At 42.6% G+C, this 20,029-nt stretch overlaps 2 protein-coding genes across 10 annotated transcripts in view; one reads left to right on the top strand and one right to left on the bottom strand.

Annotated features, from left to right (window-relative positions):
* Positions 1 to 1,914, top strand: part of megf6b (multiple EGF-like-domains 6b) — a 62,651-nt gene extending 60,737 nt beyond the window's left edge. For 3 of the 4 annotated variants that reach the window (XM_061727391.1, XM_061727390.1, XM_061727392.1), the window contains exons 37-38: positions 532 to 660; positions 1,002 to 1,914. In XM_061727391.1, coding sequence (XP_061583375.1) covers positions 532 to 660; positions 1,002 to 1,066 — 194 coding nt within the window. In that variant the 3' untranslated portion in view covers positions 1,067 to 1,914. The remainder of the gene's footprint in view (positions 1 to 531; positions 661 to 1,001) is intronic. The other variant, XM_061727394.1, reaches the window with a different exon arrangement.
* A 653-nt stretch (positions 1,915 to 2,567) lies between these two features.
* The window catches only part of kcnab2a (potassium voltage-gated channel subfamily A regulatory beta subunit 2a), a 103,463-nt gene continuing 86,001 nt past the window's right edge, over positions 2,568 to 20,029 (bottom strand). For all 6 annotated transcript variants that reach the window (XM_061727388.1, XM_061727387.1, XM_061727389.1 and 3 more), the window contains 13 exons: positions 18,976 to 19,019; positions 18,675 to 18,712; positions 18,374 to 18,453; positions 12,507 to 12,551; positions 11,954 to 11,998; positions 11,631 to 11,674; positions 11,297 to 11,383; positions 9,786 to 9,871; positions 9,493 to 9,613; positions 9,050 to 9,144; positions 7,924 to 8,044; positions 6,272 to 6,360; positions 2,568 to 5,171 (listed from right to left, as the gene is read on the bottom strand). In XM_061727388.1, coding sequence (XP_061583372.1) covers positions 5,082 to 5,171; positions 6,272 to 6,360; positions 7,924 to 8,044; positions 9,050 to 9,144; positions 9,493 to 9,613; positions 9,786 to 9,871; positions 11,297 to 11,383; positions 11,631 to 11,674; positions 11,954 to 11,998; positions 12,507 to 12,551; positions 18,374 to 18,453; positions 18,675 to 18,712; positions 18,976 to 19,019 — 985 coding nt within the window. In that variant the 3' untranslated portion in view covers positions 2,568 to 5,081. The remainder of the gene's footprint in view (positions 5,172 to 6,271; positions 6,361 to 7,923; positions 8,045 to 9,049; positions 9,145 to 9,492; positions 9,614 to 9,785; positions 9,872 to 11,296; positions 11,384 to 11,630; positions 11,675 to 11,953; positions 11,999 to 12,506; positions 12,552 to 18,373; positions 18,454 to 18,674; positions 18,713 to 18,975; positions 19,020 to 20,029) is intronic.

Raw genomic sequence — 20,029 nt, 5'->3', positions numbered from 1 at the left:
AAAGACCCGAATCCACACTGAAACCAGTTGGGAATCAGTGTTTTTTTCACTGAACAGCTATACTTAAAACTATTTTATTTTTTCTGTAATTGTTGAATTACTTGGCAAATAAACATTTTCCTTTTTAATGATCAGAAATGAGTTGCGGGGTCAGTCGGCATAGCCTGTCCTCCCAGAGCTGACTGGAGCTGAAAATGTGAAGGACAGTCTGATGATGAAGCCAAGTTTCATCTGCTGAGGTTTATTTTTGTTCAGCCTCGTCTTTGCCAGCTGGAAGAACAGCAGCAAACAAGATCGTAGACAGCTGGGATCAGATGTTATCTGAAAATCACAGACTGAACACAAAAACAAGCCTTTTCCTTTTTTTTTTTTGATCTTGTGAAAAGAAAACCAGTTTATGATCTCAACAAAACAAGTTTTAAAATAAAGCACAGCTGTTCTCAGCTTCTGTATAATAATTATTTTCCTGTTAAGTTAAATGATGAATAAGTGGAGTGTGTAATGAACTGCGCTTGTGTGTTTTTGTGTCAGACTGCAGAGGTGACCGTTACGGGCCTGACTGCACAGAGACCTGCGAGTGTGAGAACGGGGCGCAGTGCGACCGCCGCAGCGGCCGCTGCCGCTGCCTGCACAGCTGGATCGGTCTCTCCTGTCAGGAAGGTGCAGTACTGTCTCTCTCACACACACACACACACACACACACACACACACACACACACACACACACACACACACACACACACACACACACACACACACACACACACACACACACACACACACACACACACACACACACACAGGGCAGGTGTCACGGCTCCCTCCCTGGAGTCCTACCAGAGGTGGCACTCTTGCTGACCTGGTGAAACCAAAGGAAACAACTCGTATAAGTGCTGACAGTGCTCAGTGAGCATCTGCGCAGGACTGCAGAACTGCAGACGCTGCGCCTCATGTTGCCACAGATTGTATTGTGATTGAATGTGAACGTTGCGTCTCCTCAGGTGGGCCTCCACGTGACGCCTACGGGAGCAGCAGAGGCTTCTCTCAAGCTGACAGCTCATTATAGCAGCTTTGTTACTGCTGGAAAACAGGAACTGCAACTAAGGGGCACGTTTTGACGGAAGCGAGCGGACGCTTCCAGCAGCGGGACTCGTGGAAACGGACTATCTCGTGAGAACTGCACTTTCAAACGAGCATCCGTGCTGCATTATGTGCCAAAGGTGTCGGCTGAACGGCGGGTTGGTGAACCCACGGAAGACCGACATCTCCTCATCCAGAGCAGCTTCATCGTTGGTGCTTTTACCGCACTCTTAGTTACCGTTTTACCTTTGCAGGTACTCTGGAAAATAATCTCTATTTAAAGCAGCTGGCTTCCATAAAGCCAAATTATTCTCGTTTCAGGTAACTTTGTAATATGAAGTAAAACATCACGGGGCTTTACTGTACAAATGATGATCCTCAGATATTTTATGCTGAACCACACTGAATTACCTAAAAAAAAAGATGCGTCTTCTGCAAAGGTCAAGCACCTAAATGTTTGTATGAATGGATTTTGTGTATAAATTGCTTCATATTTACATATCACAGGATTGTTTACATTTTGAAGCTTGGTTTTCACAGACAGACCACACGCAACAAATAAAGAGACATATCCGGGATTGGTTTACCATTCTTATCTTTATCATTATTTCATTTTCATTGAAGATGGAATCTGTACATCTCGTCTAAGTTTCAGATTCAAGCACAGTGCAGATAGCAACGCCTGCAGACGAAAATTCAAATGAAAGAAAAGGCAGAGGTGATCACAACCAGAAATATGTACAAAGGTCAGAGTATGTACAGGCTCTCACTACGGCGTCTTCAGAGTGGATTCGGTGCGTTGCTGCCCGCGAGCGTCCCTTGTGATGCATACACAAACCAAAGAGAAGTCATTTCTTTTTCTCAGCCTCGGGGTTGATACAATACTGACAAGAAAATGCAGCATAATGGGAAAAAAAAACAGTTTTTTAAAACTCTCTCTACAGCATTAAAAAATAAAAAATATATTCTCTGTATCACCATAGCTCCATCCACCTGTGGTTCTGGCTTATGTCATCTTAATGTCAACAGCAAACACCATGAAGCAAGGACTTCTTTAAAGCATTAATTTATCCTACACACACACAGGCCTTCAACATGAAGTTATTCCTACAAAATGCCGTCTGCTTGACACCACAAGATCTTTGTTGAACAGGTCAACACGCTGAGAAATGACACTGATGGCTCCTTTACATGCACAGCGTTGCATTTCAAAAGGAAAGAATGGACACTTCAAGAAATCCGTTTATCACTTTTCTTGCTGTGTCTGCAGAATTAGATCAGCACATAGACCAGAATCAGCCAAAGCAGACTATTTCCAATGTTCTGTGAGGAGAAAACTACATTTTTATGTATCTAAAAAGGACTGCTCGCAGCGTGAGGAGTCACAAGTTCAGGTCTCAAGCCCGGATCGGCGTCGTGTTAGGAAGAGTGACTGCTGAGAGTAAACGCAGCACACCCCGGCTCCCTTCAACCATTATAGTTCCTGTATGAGGAGCCTGAGGCCTGAAGTGCAGCAGCTGGATTCTGTTGGAAATTTGCATCTACTCCAGTGGACACCAAACTTTAAAGAGGAGTGAAAATCCAAATGTTGTTACACAACGTTTGCCAGCATAAACACACCCGAAACAAAACTTCCTTCAAACTGTGAATCGTTATTTTCCCTGTTTTTGTGTGGATGAAAACAAACGAGTCCTTCAGTATTCACTGAGGAACGGGTGCGTCTGGCTGCAGACGGGTTCTGGTCTTTGTGCTGAGCTGCGCCTCGGCTCGTCTTGAGCAGGCAGATATCGCAGAGGTCGCAATTTAATTTTCAGCAAGAAATAAAAGAAGCACTTTTTCTCCAAAATGTTACGCTGTCCATTTTAAGTCTCAGACTTTTTCTCCGCTCCCTACAAATGAAAATATCAAGACACAAGAACTCAGACAAATGAAGTTGGCTTGTTTTTTTTCCTCACCTTCATCCGCTTTTGCCATTTACTCAAAACATACAAGACACAATGTATTCATTTTAAACAGGGATCAACTAATACAACAGGCTTAAGCATGGGATTAGTTTAGTTGTCCCCCCAAACACACACACACGTGTACACATAAGGTCATGAGCAGAGACCTTAAACCACTTTGCTGCTATTAAAAATAACCTACGAGTAATATCGAAGCAGAATGTAAACCTCACAAATCTCACTTCAGATGAGAAGCTCCTACAGCTCATTTGCACTAATACTTGTTTCTGCTAAGAATCAAGGTTTTTATCATCTGTAAAGATTCCTTATCTACACGTTTGTAAGCTGAGAAGCGTCACCTTGCTTGTCCCGTAGGTACCGGAGGCTGAGTGAAGAAGGTCCATGCTCTGACGATGTATCGCATGCTATCCACTTGTGCTTTAATCACAGTAAGAGAGCACCCAAAGGACAAAGAATGATGCGGGCGCCGTCCTAACCTCTGCAGTAATACTAATGTGTCAGGCTGTCTGCTGCCAAACGCAAACCTTATCGCTCCTATGCATTCTGTATATGAAAGACGTATTTGTTAACTGGTATAAGAGCTTGGTCAGGTAAAGATATATATGGAGTAAAGTCATCATCATAAATAGATAAGCTGGACAGCACATGCTTCAAGATTACTTTAATAATCTTGCAGAAATTGAAGTGAGTGAAAAGCTGGAGTGTGTTGGCTAAGAGAGATGAGAAAAAAGAGGAAGATCTTTGGCTCAAGCCACCTTAAAAAGTCACTGGTCCTCCCCAGTATCCACGCGAGACTCAAGACGACTAAATATGACCTCCTTAAACCACCGGCTGCGTTCCCTGAGCTGTCCAACCTGCTCGTCTACACCAACGCCCGAAACACAGTTTGATGTAACTGTAAATAAGGCAAAAATTCTTGAACAAAACCTGATCAAGGAGAGGTTTCCGTGAGATGTGATCGATATCCCCCCCACCCACCCCCCGTTGCCGCCGAATCCCAGCCCGAAGAGCCAAAGGCAGCTGTTTGGGAAACACAGTGAAGCAGGGCGCTACGACAGCGGCGGCGGCGCCTGCTGTTGGGGATGATATTGACAGCTCATCTCTTCAGTGGCAGACGAGTCGCCCGGGCAACCCTAAGCTCCTCGGCTCTGTCACGGCAGATGATTGACCTTCTCCGGCAGACGGCAGTCGTTCTCGTTGAGCTCTCGACCACAGTGGGACGGCGGGAGAGTGGGAGCATTAGGCTGGACAAACGCACTGCCAGTGAAGACGCAGAGGGAGGACGAGGAGAGGGAATCGAAGAGGCGATGTGATTTTATAGTGCAATGGTTGTGAGACAGGACTGTGTTCATAGCCATCCTCTCCCTCCCTTAACTGCCCTCCCAACCCTTTACTGACAGTACTAAAGTGCTGATTCTTGAGGCCCACCAGGGCGTCGCTAGTTTCCACAACACAAACTTTCTGAGTAACCTCGACGGACTTTTACAGTACACAAGTGTTTGTAAACAGAACGTCTCTGGAACAAATGCATGGCTATGGTACATGTGCAACGATAGCATCGTTTATTCAGACATGAACTTCGTCTTAGTTGCATTCCATTTTAGAAAAAAGAGCAAATAAAAAAAGAAAAGAGAAAGGAAACCTGGCTGCCAAGCAAGCATGTGCTTTTTTTTTTTGTTGTTTTTGTTTTTAAAAGAAACTTTTCTAATTTTTCTCTATGATTTTAAAATATTTTTAGCTGGATTTAATGTATAACTGATTAACGTATGAGCGCGTATTCTTTTCCGCTTCTGCCTTTCTTTGTTAATCCCATCTTGTCCTGTGTAGGTCTTACTTATTTTTTCTCTCAATCTCCCCCCTTCTTCTTATCTTATCCCTGTAACTAAATGAGGTGCCCTGCGTGGCCGTGGTGTGGCCAGACTCATGCGCCAGGGTCTCACTCAGTAAAAGCTCAAGCAAACAGAGGATCAGGCAAAGGTGTGGGGCACTGCGGCAGCAGGCCGGGTGCAGCCCTGCGGCGCGGCGCTGTGCCGCACGCTAAGAGCGGTAGTCCTTTTTACTGTACGGCTTGTTCCCCAAGATGCTGTCCACCTCGTGTGTGATGGATGACGACAGCTTTGGAAGAACCTGTGGACACACAAGATGAAGACAATGTTTGCATTCAGTTACTGCTTTAATAGTCATTTTTGATGAAAAATAATTTAAAAACTAGTTTCAGTCCCGCATCACAGCCTGTAGGTGGAGCTCATGAGTAAAACCTAGTTTCGCTTCTGGTGTTTCCAAACTTAATTTGCTAACCTTTTTTAAACTAATCTACGTTTTTCTTTTAATCAGTGCTTGGTTCTTTTTGTGTTATTTTTTGTTATTATTCTTGTGAATTTGCTTTAGTTCTTCTTAAAGTGGTCAAAGACAGAATGGATAAATAAATAATCCAATTTGACTAGTGGTTCCTCAAACTTCACTGTAAATTCATTTTTCAGGTAAATAAAAATAAACGACAATGTTCTGATACCATTTCACGAAAATCGATTTAATATTATGTTTGATTGCTGTAACTACACTGCAGTGTTTTTAACCTGATAAACAGGGAATTCATTTTTTATGATATTAAATAGTTGAATCTGTGTCCATGCATCACACTTTTAAAAGTCTTTGGATTTCCTGACAGGAGAGGAGGAAATGTGGTCCATTTTCAGTGCAAAAAACAAACAAGCTGCAAAGCCCCTTGGGAAATGTGAGCGTAACATTTATAAACCAAAATATCAGATTTACTGAGGCAAAGGAGACTTAAAAGTGTGCACACACATACTGACAGAAGTGTACACAAAGCCTCAGAAGGGAGGAGAGCAGGCTGCTCTTTACTGCGGGCCACACATAATGTGAGGAGAGGGCGTAAACTCCACCAGTCTGAGAACCCCATTAAAGTGCACGTCTTATCAGCGGAGAAGGAAGTGGCCCTGAACTCGTCTCCAATCCCCCTGGCAACTGATACTCTGCTGACCTTATTAACATGGTACAGTAAAGCAGCCGAGCGTGCCGCAGAAAACTGCAGAGCTGCACTCGAGAGCGCAGGCTGCTGTTACGCACCGGAAGGCATGAACGCCCGCCTGATTAGACGGGCCCGCTCACATTTTCTCATTTGCTCAACCGAAGGAAAAAAAAAAAAGAAGAAGAAAAAGAAAAAGAAAACCCAAGCAGAATTAAACACATTTATTCTGCGGCCTCACCTGAATTGCTCCTATGTTCTCCATGAGCTGGTCGGTGTTGGACGCCCCTAAAAGGACAGAGCTCACCCCCTCGTTCCGTAGGCACCACGCTGCAGGAGACCAGTGAACAACAATGACACCACAACAACCACACGCATCATCCAAGATGTGCACACAAAAACAGGCTGAAAACAATGACAGTCAGATTTGCTCCAGGTACGACAAACCCTTCATGACTAAATCCTCTAAACTAAGAATCTACGAACGGTTTATAAGAATTAACGTGCAAGCAGCAGTAATTTAGCATTAAGACCGTAAAGAGAAATATAGGTGAATAATCTCTTCATTTCTGTTGTAAATCCGGCTGTAAAAAGTCAACTCGTAGCTCTGAGTATCTTGCAGATTATTTTAATTATGTGCAACTCGCTGCACAATTGCCGTGTAGGTAATGAGACGCCGGGGGGGCTGCCGCGTCTCACCATAACTGAATAAATGTAACAGTAAAACAACACCGACAAACTCTTGATGTGGATCAGTCTCGATAAGCTCCTCATCAGCTCGTCGCTCCCTGTTTGAAATCAAAGTAATGAAGCGGCAGAATAAAGTAGAAGAGAAAACACAAATACATCTCGTGCATTTGCCTTATTACTAAGTTCAAAAATTCTTTAAAGAAGTTGAGGTCATGTAAGAAACCTTGCTTTTTATTACCACTCGGAACAAATAGCAACACAAATGCTTGGCGTGTACAACTGCATGCTCTTGCAACTGAGGAAGATACACGTGTAAGTAGATTACGGCACAAAGAGAATCAAATGTTGCTGTAAGAATAGTGGGATTATGATTCGACACCAATCGTCTAACAAAATAAGGAAATGCAGAAGGTTTGCATTAGACCATCCTTCGCAACACTGAACCAAATCTATGAACTCGGCATCTCTGAACTCTGTTCCCTGGTTAATTTAGCGCCTGCTCCAGCGAAACCAGTCTCCGGCTCAGGAACCAGTCATTGTTATTCAATTCTTTAGATCCACCCTGATGTAGAGGACTTACAACAATACGAATAAATCTCTCGTGCTGCCTTCAGGAGCGCTGGAAGGATTTATGGAAATTGGAAGAGAGGAAGCTGTCCATTAATGAGCCGTGAAACCTAATCTATGACACTGCATCACTGTGAGGATGAAGAAGGCTTCTGTGATTTATTCTGATATCTGAGGACGCCCCCCAGAGTTACTCGCGGCATCCCTCATGTCTCGGCACATATCATTTCTGCTTCTTTCAAGTTTGCACAATTTCACTTTGCTCCTTGAAAGTGAATCAATATGTCACCCGCTGGATTTATTTCCAGGATGCTGACACTTTCAGCTGTTAAATCAACATAAACACTGACCCAAGTGTTGATACAGTATTTACAGCTGTGTCTTTACAAGAGTGAGTCAGATTCCTGCTAATAGGTGACACGGAATCCTTGTTCGTTTTATATACCTTGTAATTCCATAAATTCCCTCCTGATTTCCTGATTGTTCACGCTACAGCAGCTACAACACAGACACACACGCGACAGCACAGCAGTCAGACCAGACGGCTGCGAGAGCGCCACTGACCCCGGCCCGTCCGGGGCAGAGGGACGGACAGACAGACAGAAAGAGAGAGAGCGGCAGATTGTATCTGCGTACCGATGGCGAGTTGGGGCAGAGTGCAGCCCAGCCGCTCCGCGATTGCCTGCAGCTCTTTCAACTTCGCCTGCTGACGACGGCCCTCCTCGCTCAAGATCTTGTCCTTCAACCACTGGTAGCCCTGTTGAAAACACAGCACACCTGCTCAAAAACACGGCCCCGCTCACACCGCTGCTCTGCAGCTCCCGTGTCAGCCGGGCCCGTTTTTAAACACGTGACTTTGTCTCCTGCTGTCAACGTCTCGGCCAGAGGAGGGAAAAGCTCCGGCTACGCTGTTTCAAACACTGAATATTCAGATCATTATGTCAAAAGAAAGTAATTCATAGGCACATTTCTGCGTGAAAACAGACTAAAGGGTGCTATTTATAACACATTAGGGACCACTGTGAATATTCAGTTAGTTTAAGAGCCAAAATCACAAACATCCACAGGCAACACTGAGCCGAAACGGGAAGCAGGTACCACACAACACCAGCACAAGGAGCTAGGAGGAGGATCAACCAGTGCGGGTCTAAAACTGACACGCACTGACACACAATCCACAGAAACACAACATGCCACTTCACCAAAGGAACACAGACTACAAAAAGTCAGGTGAGGGCTTCCAGGTTGAGCTGTTCTGGACTAAACACGTACGGCCTGGATGCCAAACGCTGACGCTTATTTTCAACACTACAATATAGCACATGGTTAAATCCAGACAACTTCCTCTGGCCGTTAATGTGTAGTTAAAAACAGACCTTCTGTTTCCTCGTGCTGAGAGAAAAACAAGTCTCTCTCTTGGAGCGGCTTTACTTTCAGTTGACATTGGTATCCATAACGTCAAATTACAGCAGTTTGTCAGAGTTTGTGCAACGTGTTGCATGGTGTGTGCTCATGTGCGTGCACTAAAATGCATTAAGCAGACACCAGCTGACAAACGGCGTCGAACAGCCTTGTGAAGAGGTGCACGGCGTCAACACGGCACTGACAACACACAGGCACACAGCACGCGGTGCGCACAGTTAGAGGACCTGAAAGACACAAAGGCACAATGAAACAAACGGCAAACAACCAGTGCAGGGGGAACACCGGACAGGGAGAGAGCGGCACAGGGGATGGGAGTGGGAGAGCGGGGTTCGTCTACCTTCAGAGATGCCCGGGAGTAGGGAGGCACCCTGCCGTCGTATTTCCCTGAGATGATCCCGCAGGCCAGCGGAGACCACGTCATGGCCCCCACGCCTGGGAACACAAACATGTGATCGCCATCAAACAACGAACACGGCAGCCCACTCCCTCAGAGCTGGTGTCTTAGTTTGTCTTTGGAAGAGAAACAGATTCAACGATTCGCTGCGAGTCTTTATGTTGTCCAGACTTGAGGCAGGAAAACTCAGAATGGATGAAACTATTGAAGTGATACTGACCCCTTCATTACCCCCGATGTGCTAATAGGTGTGTGAAAAATGGATGTGTGCATGATAGAGGAATACAAAGCCCTGTATAAATCAGTAACACACTGACAAGCTCGCGGAGACCATTTACCATTTAAATGAGATCGATTCTTCATGTGGAGCCACAAATGCTGCTCACCTATCTTATGGAAGAGCTCCGGCAGCTGCACCTCCACTTTCTCCCTCTGGAACATGTGGTACTCAGCCTGCTCACAGATGGGGGGAATCTGGTTGAATTGTCGTGCAACCGAATACGCCTCCTAAAAGAAAACACAAAGCCGTCAGGCTCACGCAATGATATAGAAGAGGAGTGAAAAAAATTATAATTCACTCCGCTAAGGAAACAACTGAACATATATTTCTCAAAACTCTGCCGTGGCATTATCCAGTTTTATTATGGACGTTTGTCAAGACAGACACACTTTATCTCACCATTATTTCCATGGGGCTCCAGCGGGAGGTTCCCCAGTACATGGCCATGCCCTGATTTATGACATGAGTCATTGCTCGAACAGTCTCTGCAGATAAACATATACAAACATGCTATAAACGTCATGAGCAGCGGTGCAAGGCTGATGCGCTTTGTGCAGCACGCTACTGTATACCACAACAAATATTCTACTGTATGTGAATCTGCTTGTTCTTTCATCTTTTAAAAAGACATATCTGTTATCATTTCCAATCCAAATTGCTGATCCATTCAGGAGGAGGTGGAAAAGCTGATTATGTTAATCAGAAAGCTGAGTGTCCTGAGGAGGATGACATCTACTCTAAAAAAGGCCTGCTTCTATGACATTTGCGTTAAAATTCATAAGAATTTTTTTTTTTGTTTTGTTCTTTTGATCTGCAGCACACTACAATAAAAAAAAAGAGCCCAGGAAAATAAATAAGAGATGACAGCCATACGCACCCCAGTTAGAATCTTTAATCGTACACAAAGTGGATGACAGCTTATGTATTTCAAGCACCGGGGGTTAAAAATATGTCACAGGGGATTTTTCATCTTTCTTTTTCTTTAACCTCTTCATGTGCTAAGATGTGTATATACACATGTGTATATCTGATCTATGTGTGCCATCAAATGCAATCTTGCATCACCTGGTTGTAATTTCCGTCATGTCATTGCTTAGAAGAATGAGATTAGTTTTGTGCAACTGCAGAACTAAATATCAAACATGATAGATAACAACTGCACATCCCTGGCAGGAGCGCTGGAGTGTAATAACCTCAGTAATCCTGCATCCATCCAAAAACTTTACTGATGCTATCCTTCCAACAAATCATCCCCTTTTATTAAGGAGTGTGTGGTTGGGTTAAGAGGCGTTTCTCTGATGTGACAGTGCTGTAATTCACCTCTTCCTCACCCTATTTACTCCTGAAGCTACAGCCAAAATAAAATACACAAGACGACTGAAACACTGTAGATTTGAGGATACATCGCTAATGCTGACCGATACCAACTATGTACAGTTGTTAAAGGGCAGATAGGCATCGAATCGACTTTTCCATCAAAGCGCCACCGGCTGCTTCTGCCAAACTAGACACTAAACTATTATGAAAGTCCGAGCCAATGAAGCTTCAAATTGAAGGCGAGGAACGACCGCCGGTTCAACTCTAACCTGAAGAGGAACTGTGCGACTGCGACAGATGGATACTGTACAACCAGCTGAGCCCACACACACACTCAGGTTTAGCGCGCTGCCATTTAAAGGTCTCCAGTATCGGTAACTCTCATCATTCTGACTGCGGAGGTGGAAGCACCGGGACAGAATGCAGCATTTAAAAATAGACATTTCAGTCTCAAGAGGCCTGTGTATCTGAGTCTTATATTGCAGTAGTCATAGAGACAAAAAAAGAGTTTCTTGCTTTATGATAATTGCATGAAAACAGAACAAAAGAAGTAATGTACCAGAAGAAAGGTGAATAAACATAAGGACGTTTACCTTCCATAGGTGTGTTGGGGTCCGGTCTGTTTGCAAAAACCACATCCACGTATTCTAATTGCAGTCTTTCTAGGGAGGCTTTTAAACCTGAAAATAGACCTAAAAGTAAATGAACATGAACGATACTGAAGCGCATCATCTAAATCAGTGTAGTTTCCTCAGTTTAACTGGGTTATTGTCCCCAAAAGTTTCACTCTGCAGCTGCAGCAACCTCAAGAGAATCTGAACTAATAAGATGCAGCTTTCCTTCATTTGACCCAAAGCAACTAATTAGAAGTTATTTTTTGTTACAGCGTCATTATTTAATCCAATTAGATGTTACTCTGCGACTTACCTTCTATAATGTGTTTTCGGGATAGACCTCTTTCAGTTTCTGCTCTATAAAAACAAAAGAAAAGAAAAATACAGGTGTGGCATTACCAACAGCTCATGTAAAATAAAAAAAAAGAAGAAGTAATTGGGCTGCCTCCTTGACACTGACATAATGTAATCCTTTGTGAAATATGAGAGATGTTTTCAGTTTGTCTTAAAGTACCTGACAACAGATTAGTTTGGATGACACATGATCCCATTAGCTGCAGAGCCATCAGCATCAGACAAGTCTAGAGAAATTACACACTAGAATAGTTTTTCATTTGGCAGCTACACAAAACTTACTTTCCACCCCAGAAGATCTTTGTAGTTATCACCAGACTTGAACGTCTAAAAGTGGAGAATGACAGCAAATCTGTTAGAACACGGACCGAACAAACTCACTTAGTTCTGAGTATTACAAAAAAAAACCCAACAACAACAAAAAACTAAACCCATTAGAGCTGGTGATATCTGCAGCCTACACTCCACACAGAGCTTACGTAATAATACCCTCTAATGCAACTATAATGGCAGGCTCAGACTCATCCTTAAAGGCAATCTTGCATTTCTTTATTCTACCTATAATCGCAATCACCCACTCCTCACAGTTTGTAACTGCGCTGGTGAATGAGGGTAAATGCCAGTCCTGCACTGACAAAGCACGAGACATTCATCCATTATTCAGCATCTCTGAGGAGGGAGACTCCAGTGACTTTAACGCTGTGTTGGAGTCGTGCTGTTCCAGTTCATAACCCACACAAACTCCCAGTACATTTGAGGATCAAGATGACGCAGATTAAGCTGGCTGGAACGGAAATTAAAGAGCACCAAACCCAATGAAAGTAGGGGCCCATACCTCCATCCTTTCTTCTTTATGACGTTTCCAAGCACCACCTCTGCCCTGCGAAGCAAATGGAGAGAAGGCGATATTAAAGATTTCTAAGATGATACAGGCATTTGGGCATGACTATCTGAAGATTGAGTTTTCATTTGAAGGAAACAAGCTGGAACTGCACGCACACACTGTTTAATGCATAGGCGAGCTTTCATGGGAAAGAGCACCTGGTTAGGACCGGTGTGCATTAGCAGCCAGGGCAGAGTCAAGAGGGCCCGGGCCCAGCTGGCCCTCAAGTCATCACTATGTCGTTCATTAGCAGCCGAAGGCTAATGAACGACATTATGTTCAATGTGGGGCTCATTAGGATGGGGCAGAAGGCCGTCAGTCCCACGACTCTGATTCTTTCAATCTGAGAAATAATTGTCAACTTTTATTTTAGTACAGTTGTATGTAACAGGGTTTTGAATGCTGATGTGTTAACCCTTGTGCTGTCTTTGGGTCAAGGGAGGGTGAAGGGAGAAAAGATGGAAGGAAGGGAGGAAAGAAGGGAGAAAAGATGGAAGGAAGTAGGAAATGGAATAAGGAAGGGAGAAAAGATGGAAGGGAGAAAAGAAGGAAGGAAGGGAGGAAAGAAGGGAGAAAAGATGGAAGGAAGTAGGAAAGGGAATAAGGAAGGGAGAAAAGATGGAAGGGAGAAAAGAAGGGAGAAAAGATGGAAGGGAGAAAAGAAGGGAGAAAAGATGGATGGGAGGAAAGAAGGGAGAAAAGATGGAAGGAAGGGAGAAAGGAAAAAAGAAGGAAAGAAGGAAGGAAGTAGGAAAGGGAGTAAGGAAGGGAGAAAAGATGGAAGGGAGAAAAGACGGAAGGAAGGGAGGAAAGAAGGGAGAAAAGAAGGAAGGAAGGGAGGAAAGAAGGGAGAAAAGATGGAAGGAAGGGAGAAAGGAGAAAAGAAGGAAGGAAGTAGGAAAGGGAGTAAGGAAGGAAGAAAGGATGGAAGGAAGGGAGAAAGGGAAAGAAGGGAAGGAGGAAGGAATGGAGAAAAGGAAAGAAAGAAGGGAGGGAAGAAGGAAGGAATGGAGAAAATAAGGAAAGGAGGAAGGAAAAGCAAAGAAGGTAATAAAGGAACGAATGACGAAAGGGAGGTAGGAAGAAAAAGGAGTAAAGGAGGGTAAAAAAGGAGGAAAAGAGAAAAGGAAGAAAGAGCAGGAGGAAAGAAGGATAGAAAAATTGGGTCATTTTGATCCAAAGACAGCACAAGGGTTAATAATTATTATTATAATAATAAAAGACAACAACAAGTAAGCAGTTTTGTTTTCATTTGTTACAAACAGTAAGAGCTTGCGTGGTACTATAAACCTTTACATGAATAGATTCTTATCAATCACCTAGCAACTTCTTGATACTGTTCAAGCATTTTAAATTTGCACTTGGCATCAGAAGAACAGCCTTCAGCCACAAAAACAATAATACTTATGAATCAGCAAAACGAAAAACACAAGAGGCATATTTAAACAGACATCATTAACACCAGATGGAACTGCCTCATGACTGACGTGTGGATGACGTGAAAATTCTGATATTTTTCAAAAATGTATTGTGGCAGTAATCTATAATACTAAAGTACATTTCTTGACATCTTGCAACGTGTCTTTACACATCAACTACTGATGTCATGCAAACTACTGTCAACCCAAAGGGAGGAGAGTTCATGCCTTTTTCCCCCACAGAAGCAGGTTGGTACTTATATGTTTATGACAGAATAGGCAGGTTAGAGGCAGAGGCCATGATCTATCCACCTTTTGCGTCTATCTACGGTAGTTTGTGCAACATCTGCGGTCAATTTCTACAGCCTTGTAAAAAAATATCACCGACTGGAAAGACTTGCCTGCAGACTTGTTGAAAGATAGGGTGAAAAAGTTGATCAAACTTATGTGTTAGTACCAACATTTTATAGATACTTGAATATCAATATACAGTATGTATATAGCACAGTGTGTATGTATGTATATATATATATATATATATATATATATATATATATATATATATATATATATATATATATATATATATATATATATATACACACACACACACACACACACACACACACACACACACACACACACACACACACACACACACACACACACACACACACACACACACACACACACACACACACACACACACACACACACACACACACTCAAATGGACTATGTTATAAACTGACAGCTCCTTATTTCTTTCTCTGGGCTGCACTTATATAATAACCCTTGTTTGTTACTTATATAAATTCAGTGTAATATTTAAACCTCCAAACTACTGTGTTTTTCCCTGGTAGGCTCTACTAATCAAAATAAGAGCAGCAGGAGCACAGTGGTTGCCGGACAAATCCTGCAGCTGGACTCACATGTTTGTTTGTGGTTTTTTTAAACAACAAGCACTGAAGTTCTCCCTTGAGAACAATAACATACATGTTTATGCACTCCTAGTATCGCTGTATGTGCATCTCCCGAAAAACACCCACACAGGGCTTGAATGTTGCCCTTCTGAATGTTGAGTTATTTGAGTTCCCAAACACCAAGTCCAGGTTGCCGTGAGCAGGCTGCCTTTTCTTCCTCCACCTGTTAATTAGGTCTTTATGCTGCAGAGTTCATGCTATGACTTGCGGCAGAAGCCGAGATATAGTGGTACATTATTCACGCATTAATAAGACTGTATTACTTTGAGATTTCTTAGTAATTATGCTGCAGGTTTGTCATTGGTTTCACATCATGTCAAGCATTTTATTATACATTTAGAGCAAAATGTATAAAACCGAGAAAAATAACAAAACAACAAAAACCTTAGAATGAAACTGTCATGCCAATTTCTTGAATATGTTCAAATGCTCTGACACCATATGCTTTTGCTGATAACAGCTGCTACAGGACATGGGATTAGAAGGGCTTTATTTGAACATATTTATTTATATTTCTGAGCAATATAAAGGTGGTCTGTGCAATTGTGGGGATACACTATTTAAGCATGACAATCAATAGTGAAATATTCTTGTGCGTTGAAGGCTTTGTGGTTATTTTATAGAAACATAGAATCAACATTACAGCAGTTGACTACACAGCGTCTGACACTTCAACACATCCTTTGACTGATTAAAGTATTAAAAGGCATCAAAGTTTTTTCTTTTTCCGTTCTCATACTCAAACTGTGATTTATTAATCTCCTGCGTACGTGTGCAATATAAGCTCCTTGGTGTTGCTCTGCGGTGGAAGCTGTCAGGATTAACACCTGTTCAACACATGCAGAGCCGTGTGACATGCTGTCGCCCAAACACAGGCAGGGCATATCTGGTCTCTCCGTTAAACTGCCGCCTGTCTTATAGACACACGTTGATGAAAGACCTGGATGCTTTTATTCCCATGTCAATGCTAGGTCAGCGCTGTGCTTATTTTACTGGCCACAGCGTAAAAAACCCTACAAGAACAGTAAACATATGCATGGATGATCAGACAGCAGCTGCAAAAGTATTACTGAGGAAAAAAAAAATATGTGAACCTCTTGGAAATAATTGTTTTTTTGCATTAGTTCTCACATAAAATGTGATCTGATCCTCATCTGAGTCACAATAATAGATAAAAACACTGATTCAGAGGACAACGTGCAAGCAAATATAATTTCTTGTGTTTTCAATCAAAAACACATATTAAGCATTCCCAGTACTGGAAGTAAAGTAATTGATTTAATTGAAGTAATTTAAAACTTTAACAAAAGCCAGTGGGAGCCAGTAGTTTGCACAACTGTTGTCCAATTAATGGAAACCAGCTTGGAGGGAATGTGAACCACTCCTCGCCAGGAGGTCTCTGAAGACTTCAGTAAGAATAGTTGATCTGCATTAGCCTGGAAATGGATACAGTGTAATCTCAAAGACCCATCAGTCCAGTAAGGGGAAGAAGTTGGTTCCAAAGGAAAAACATTAAATCCTTTATGAGGTAAAGAAGAACCCACGACTTACAGCTATGGGCGTGAAGACATCACTGGAACTGACAATCATCTCCGTTCATGGGTCTACTTAGGACAAGTCATGACCCAGGGTGTCAACAAGTAGAAAACAAAACAAAAGCATTGCTCTACACCTTCAATTTAGGAAAATAAAATACCCAGCATTATCTTCGGCATCAACATCAAAACTTCATCTTAATTGTAAAAGTATGGTGGATTGAGAATCATGATTTGGACTCGCTTTGCTGAATCAAGAATTGAACCACTTATCATTTAAGGAGAACTGAATTCCCAAGTTTTCCTTGATATCCAACAGGATAAGGCCTGAGTAGCTGTCGGCCATCTGAGGCTTAGCAGAAGGTGGGGGTGATGCAGAAGAACAACGACCCCAGACATCTACACTGACAGAAGCTTTAGAAAAAGAAAACCTGTCTTTGGGAGTGGTCCGGAGCCCAGAGCTTAACCTCGTAGAGATGGAGGGGAGACACTGTTCTCATCACACACATCAGAGGAGTGAGTGGTCAAAAAAGCAGATCCAGAGATACAGAAAGTATTTGCTTGAAGTTACTGCAGCCGGAGGAGGTTCGACCAGCTGTCAACTCCATGGGTTCACTTACTATTTCCTCCTGCACAGTAAATGTTTAATGGGTGTATTCAATAAAGATGAGAGAAACTATCATTGTGTGTTATCATCTTTAGCACACTGCGCATCTCAATTAGTGTGATTTTGAAGATCAAACTGTTAATTCCAAGGGGTTCACATACTTTATTTACCACCACAGATGAAAACGAGGACAACCGCTGGGACCTACTTGTTATTTTCTCTTTGTTTTGTTCTGAAGCACTTTGATTCATCTTGCAAAACATAACGTCAAAGAATTTCCTTGGAAAGATTAAAAATAGGACTTGCAGTAATTCATCCGAGACACTGTTTGCAAAGGATAATCCCTCAGATTATTTCAAAGCATCTAAATTACTACGAAGCCAGATTAATACATGATGGAATTTAAACCAACCTATCATCCAGATGCAGGGCAAAACAGCACAGAAACGGTGGTAAAATATCACAAGTGGCTGTTATGTAAACTAAAACCATAAATTTAATTTGATCTAATTTCAGGTCTGTGTAGAAGAGAGATGATGTTATGTTTTAAGAGCTGCAGTGAAGTGAAGCCATTTCTCCTGTTGGGTGTAGTTCATTCTTCTACGAGGTTTTACTGAAAGGAAATTACTAAGAGTCAAATCAATAGTTAGAAAAAAAAGAATTATTAATATGGAAAATATGACTGAAGTATAACATTTATATTTGCTTAATATATCTGTAGATTTGATTTCCTGAATCTCTGACTTCATCACTGAGTCTGACCTTTCAGCGGACACTTAAGCCAGACCCATTTTAATTTCTGTACTGAATCTCTTCTCAGCACTTTCAACTTCTCTTAAATTTCTCCAACTTTTCTTCTAAATTTCCAGCACTTCGACTTCAAACTGGATGGACTAATTGAAGATGAGTAAAGTGCTTCTAAAATAGCTTACATTAAGCCGCAACATAAGTTATGGTTGATTTGATCGTAAGCGCTACTGACACGGCACGCCACTGACTAAGGAGACATTGAGTTCATATCTCAAAGCCCACATTTGGAAGTTTCGATTTAATTTTGAAAGATAAACGCAGGTACTTTCCCCACTCTCGTTGGGTTGGGTGGATGGGTGGAAGTTTGTAACTTCATGGCTGTTTATTTGGTCGTTTCAAACTGACACAATAAGCACATTTATTTACAATGAAGTGTGGACGAAATATCCAATTATCGGCAGTCTCTTGAGATGCTTGCAGAAAATGAAGATTACTGATAAGTGAGCTGGGGCACAGGATATACTCACTTCCCGGCAGCGTAGACCTCCGCTGTGTCAAACAGATTGATGCCATTTTCATAGGCCAGAGTCATCAGCTGCTCCGCCATCTGTTGAGAGAGCGGGGGGTAAGGAACAGGAGGGGAGGTGCAGGAGGCAGGGCACTTTCACAATATTTATCTAGCCTCACAAAACTAAAAAGTGAACTATGGTTGTCTGCTATAAGCTTTACTCTGGCTGCATGTTTTCAGCAAACCTCAGAAATGCCAAATCACATGGATGGATTCAATTCCTAAGCTTTGACTGATGAAATGACTCCATCTGCTCTCACCTCATCCGTGATCTGTCCACCGAATGTCACCCATGTCCCTGTAGAGGAGGCAGGGAGGAGGGGTCAGAACATATGTGCAAATACATATGTGCACACAGATAAGCAAGTGAACAGAGATAACATATGCTCTCCACATGTGAAGCAGATTCATCAGTTTTACACCTTTACCAGTCAGTGGAAACCCCTTTTTTTTTTTTACCCTCCAACAAATCTTCTCTGCCTTCAAAATAAAGGCCAGCAGGGTTATGGGTACCAATTTGTCATACAGTCTTGCAGGTCTAGCAAACTTGGTTGATCTTACCTAATCCAAGGCAGGACACCCGCAGGCCAGACTTCCCAAGGTTTCTGTCAAAAAGCAAATGAATGAAACATGAATGCAGCACTGATGTGACAGTGAGTTAAAGTGTTTTGTTGTTGTTTTTCTTTTGCACTGAGGGTGCAGATGCAACCAGCATACAAGCACTGTATGCCTTTTTATGATAAATACCAAGACAAACAAATGAATAAATAAACACATAAATACCCCTATCAGCATGCTGTAACATCACCTTCTCTTTTTTGTAACTGCAGTGGAGGCTTACAGTCATGGAAGCTGCCAAGACCATTGCTTTGTATGGATTTAGAGTGCGCTTGCATCTGCTGCAGCACTGCCACGTGTAGAGTGGATGGGTGAGGAAAAGACATAGCATATGAGTGTGTGTGTGTGTCTATGTGTGCACGGTTAAATGTCAGGGAAAATCAGAGACAGGAAGTGGGTCTTAAGCAAGCCCACCATGACATCTGCTGAAATTTCTCCCAGCACACCGGGATCCCTCTGCCTCCCTCTGACTAAAATCCCCTGCAGCGATGCGGAAGCCTGACGACTCACAACAACTTGTTTCTAAAGCCAGTCACAGCCCAGACCGACCCTTCGGCTTGCAATGGCATCTTTGGATACGTCTGATTTGCGTTTAGCTGATTTCCAAGACGCCTATGGTTTTTTATTAAAATGCAGTATCATCGCAGATTTGTTAAGCACTGAAATAACTAATCTGTCTGAAACTGCGCCAGAAGCGACTCAAAGTCTATCTTATCACATCTGCAAAAACCTTCTAAAAAAGGACACAATAAAGTATGCTACCCCTGGTCAACCTCCTTCATGAGATAATCTGGCTTTAAAAAGAAAACAAATGTGCCATCAGAGATGATGTAACATGTGCAGGAGTCAAAGTGAGCATGTGGGAGGATATCCAATATATTTTTATAAGATTGGCTGTATAGAACGGTTCGAACAAAAGGAGTAACTGTAAGCATGTGCAAGCATGCCGATGTGTATTGTATGAGTGTGCTTGGTAATACATGCTAGTGTGGGTGTT

This window comes from Cololabis saira, chromosome 8, assembly GCF_033807715.1.
Source record: "Cololabis saira isolate AMF1-May2022 chromosome 8, fColSai1.1, whole genome shotgun sequence".
Taxonomy (NCBI): Eukaryota; Metazoa; Chordata; class Actinopteri; order Beloniformes; family Belonidae; genus Cololabis; species Cololabis saira.
The sequence above is the reverse complement of the archived record's forward strand: the minus strand, read 5'-3'. Positions and strand labels throughout refer to the sequence as shown.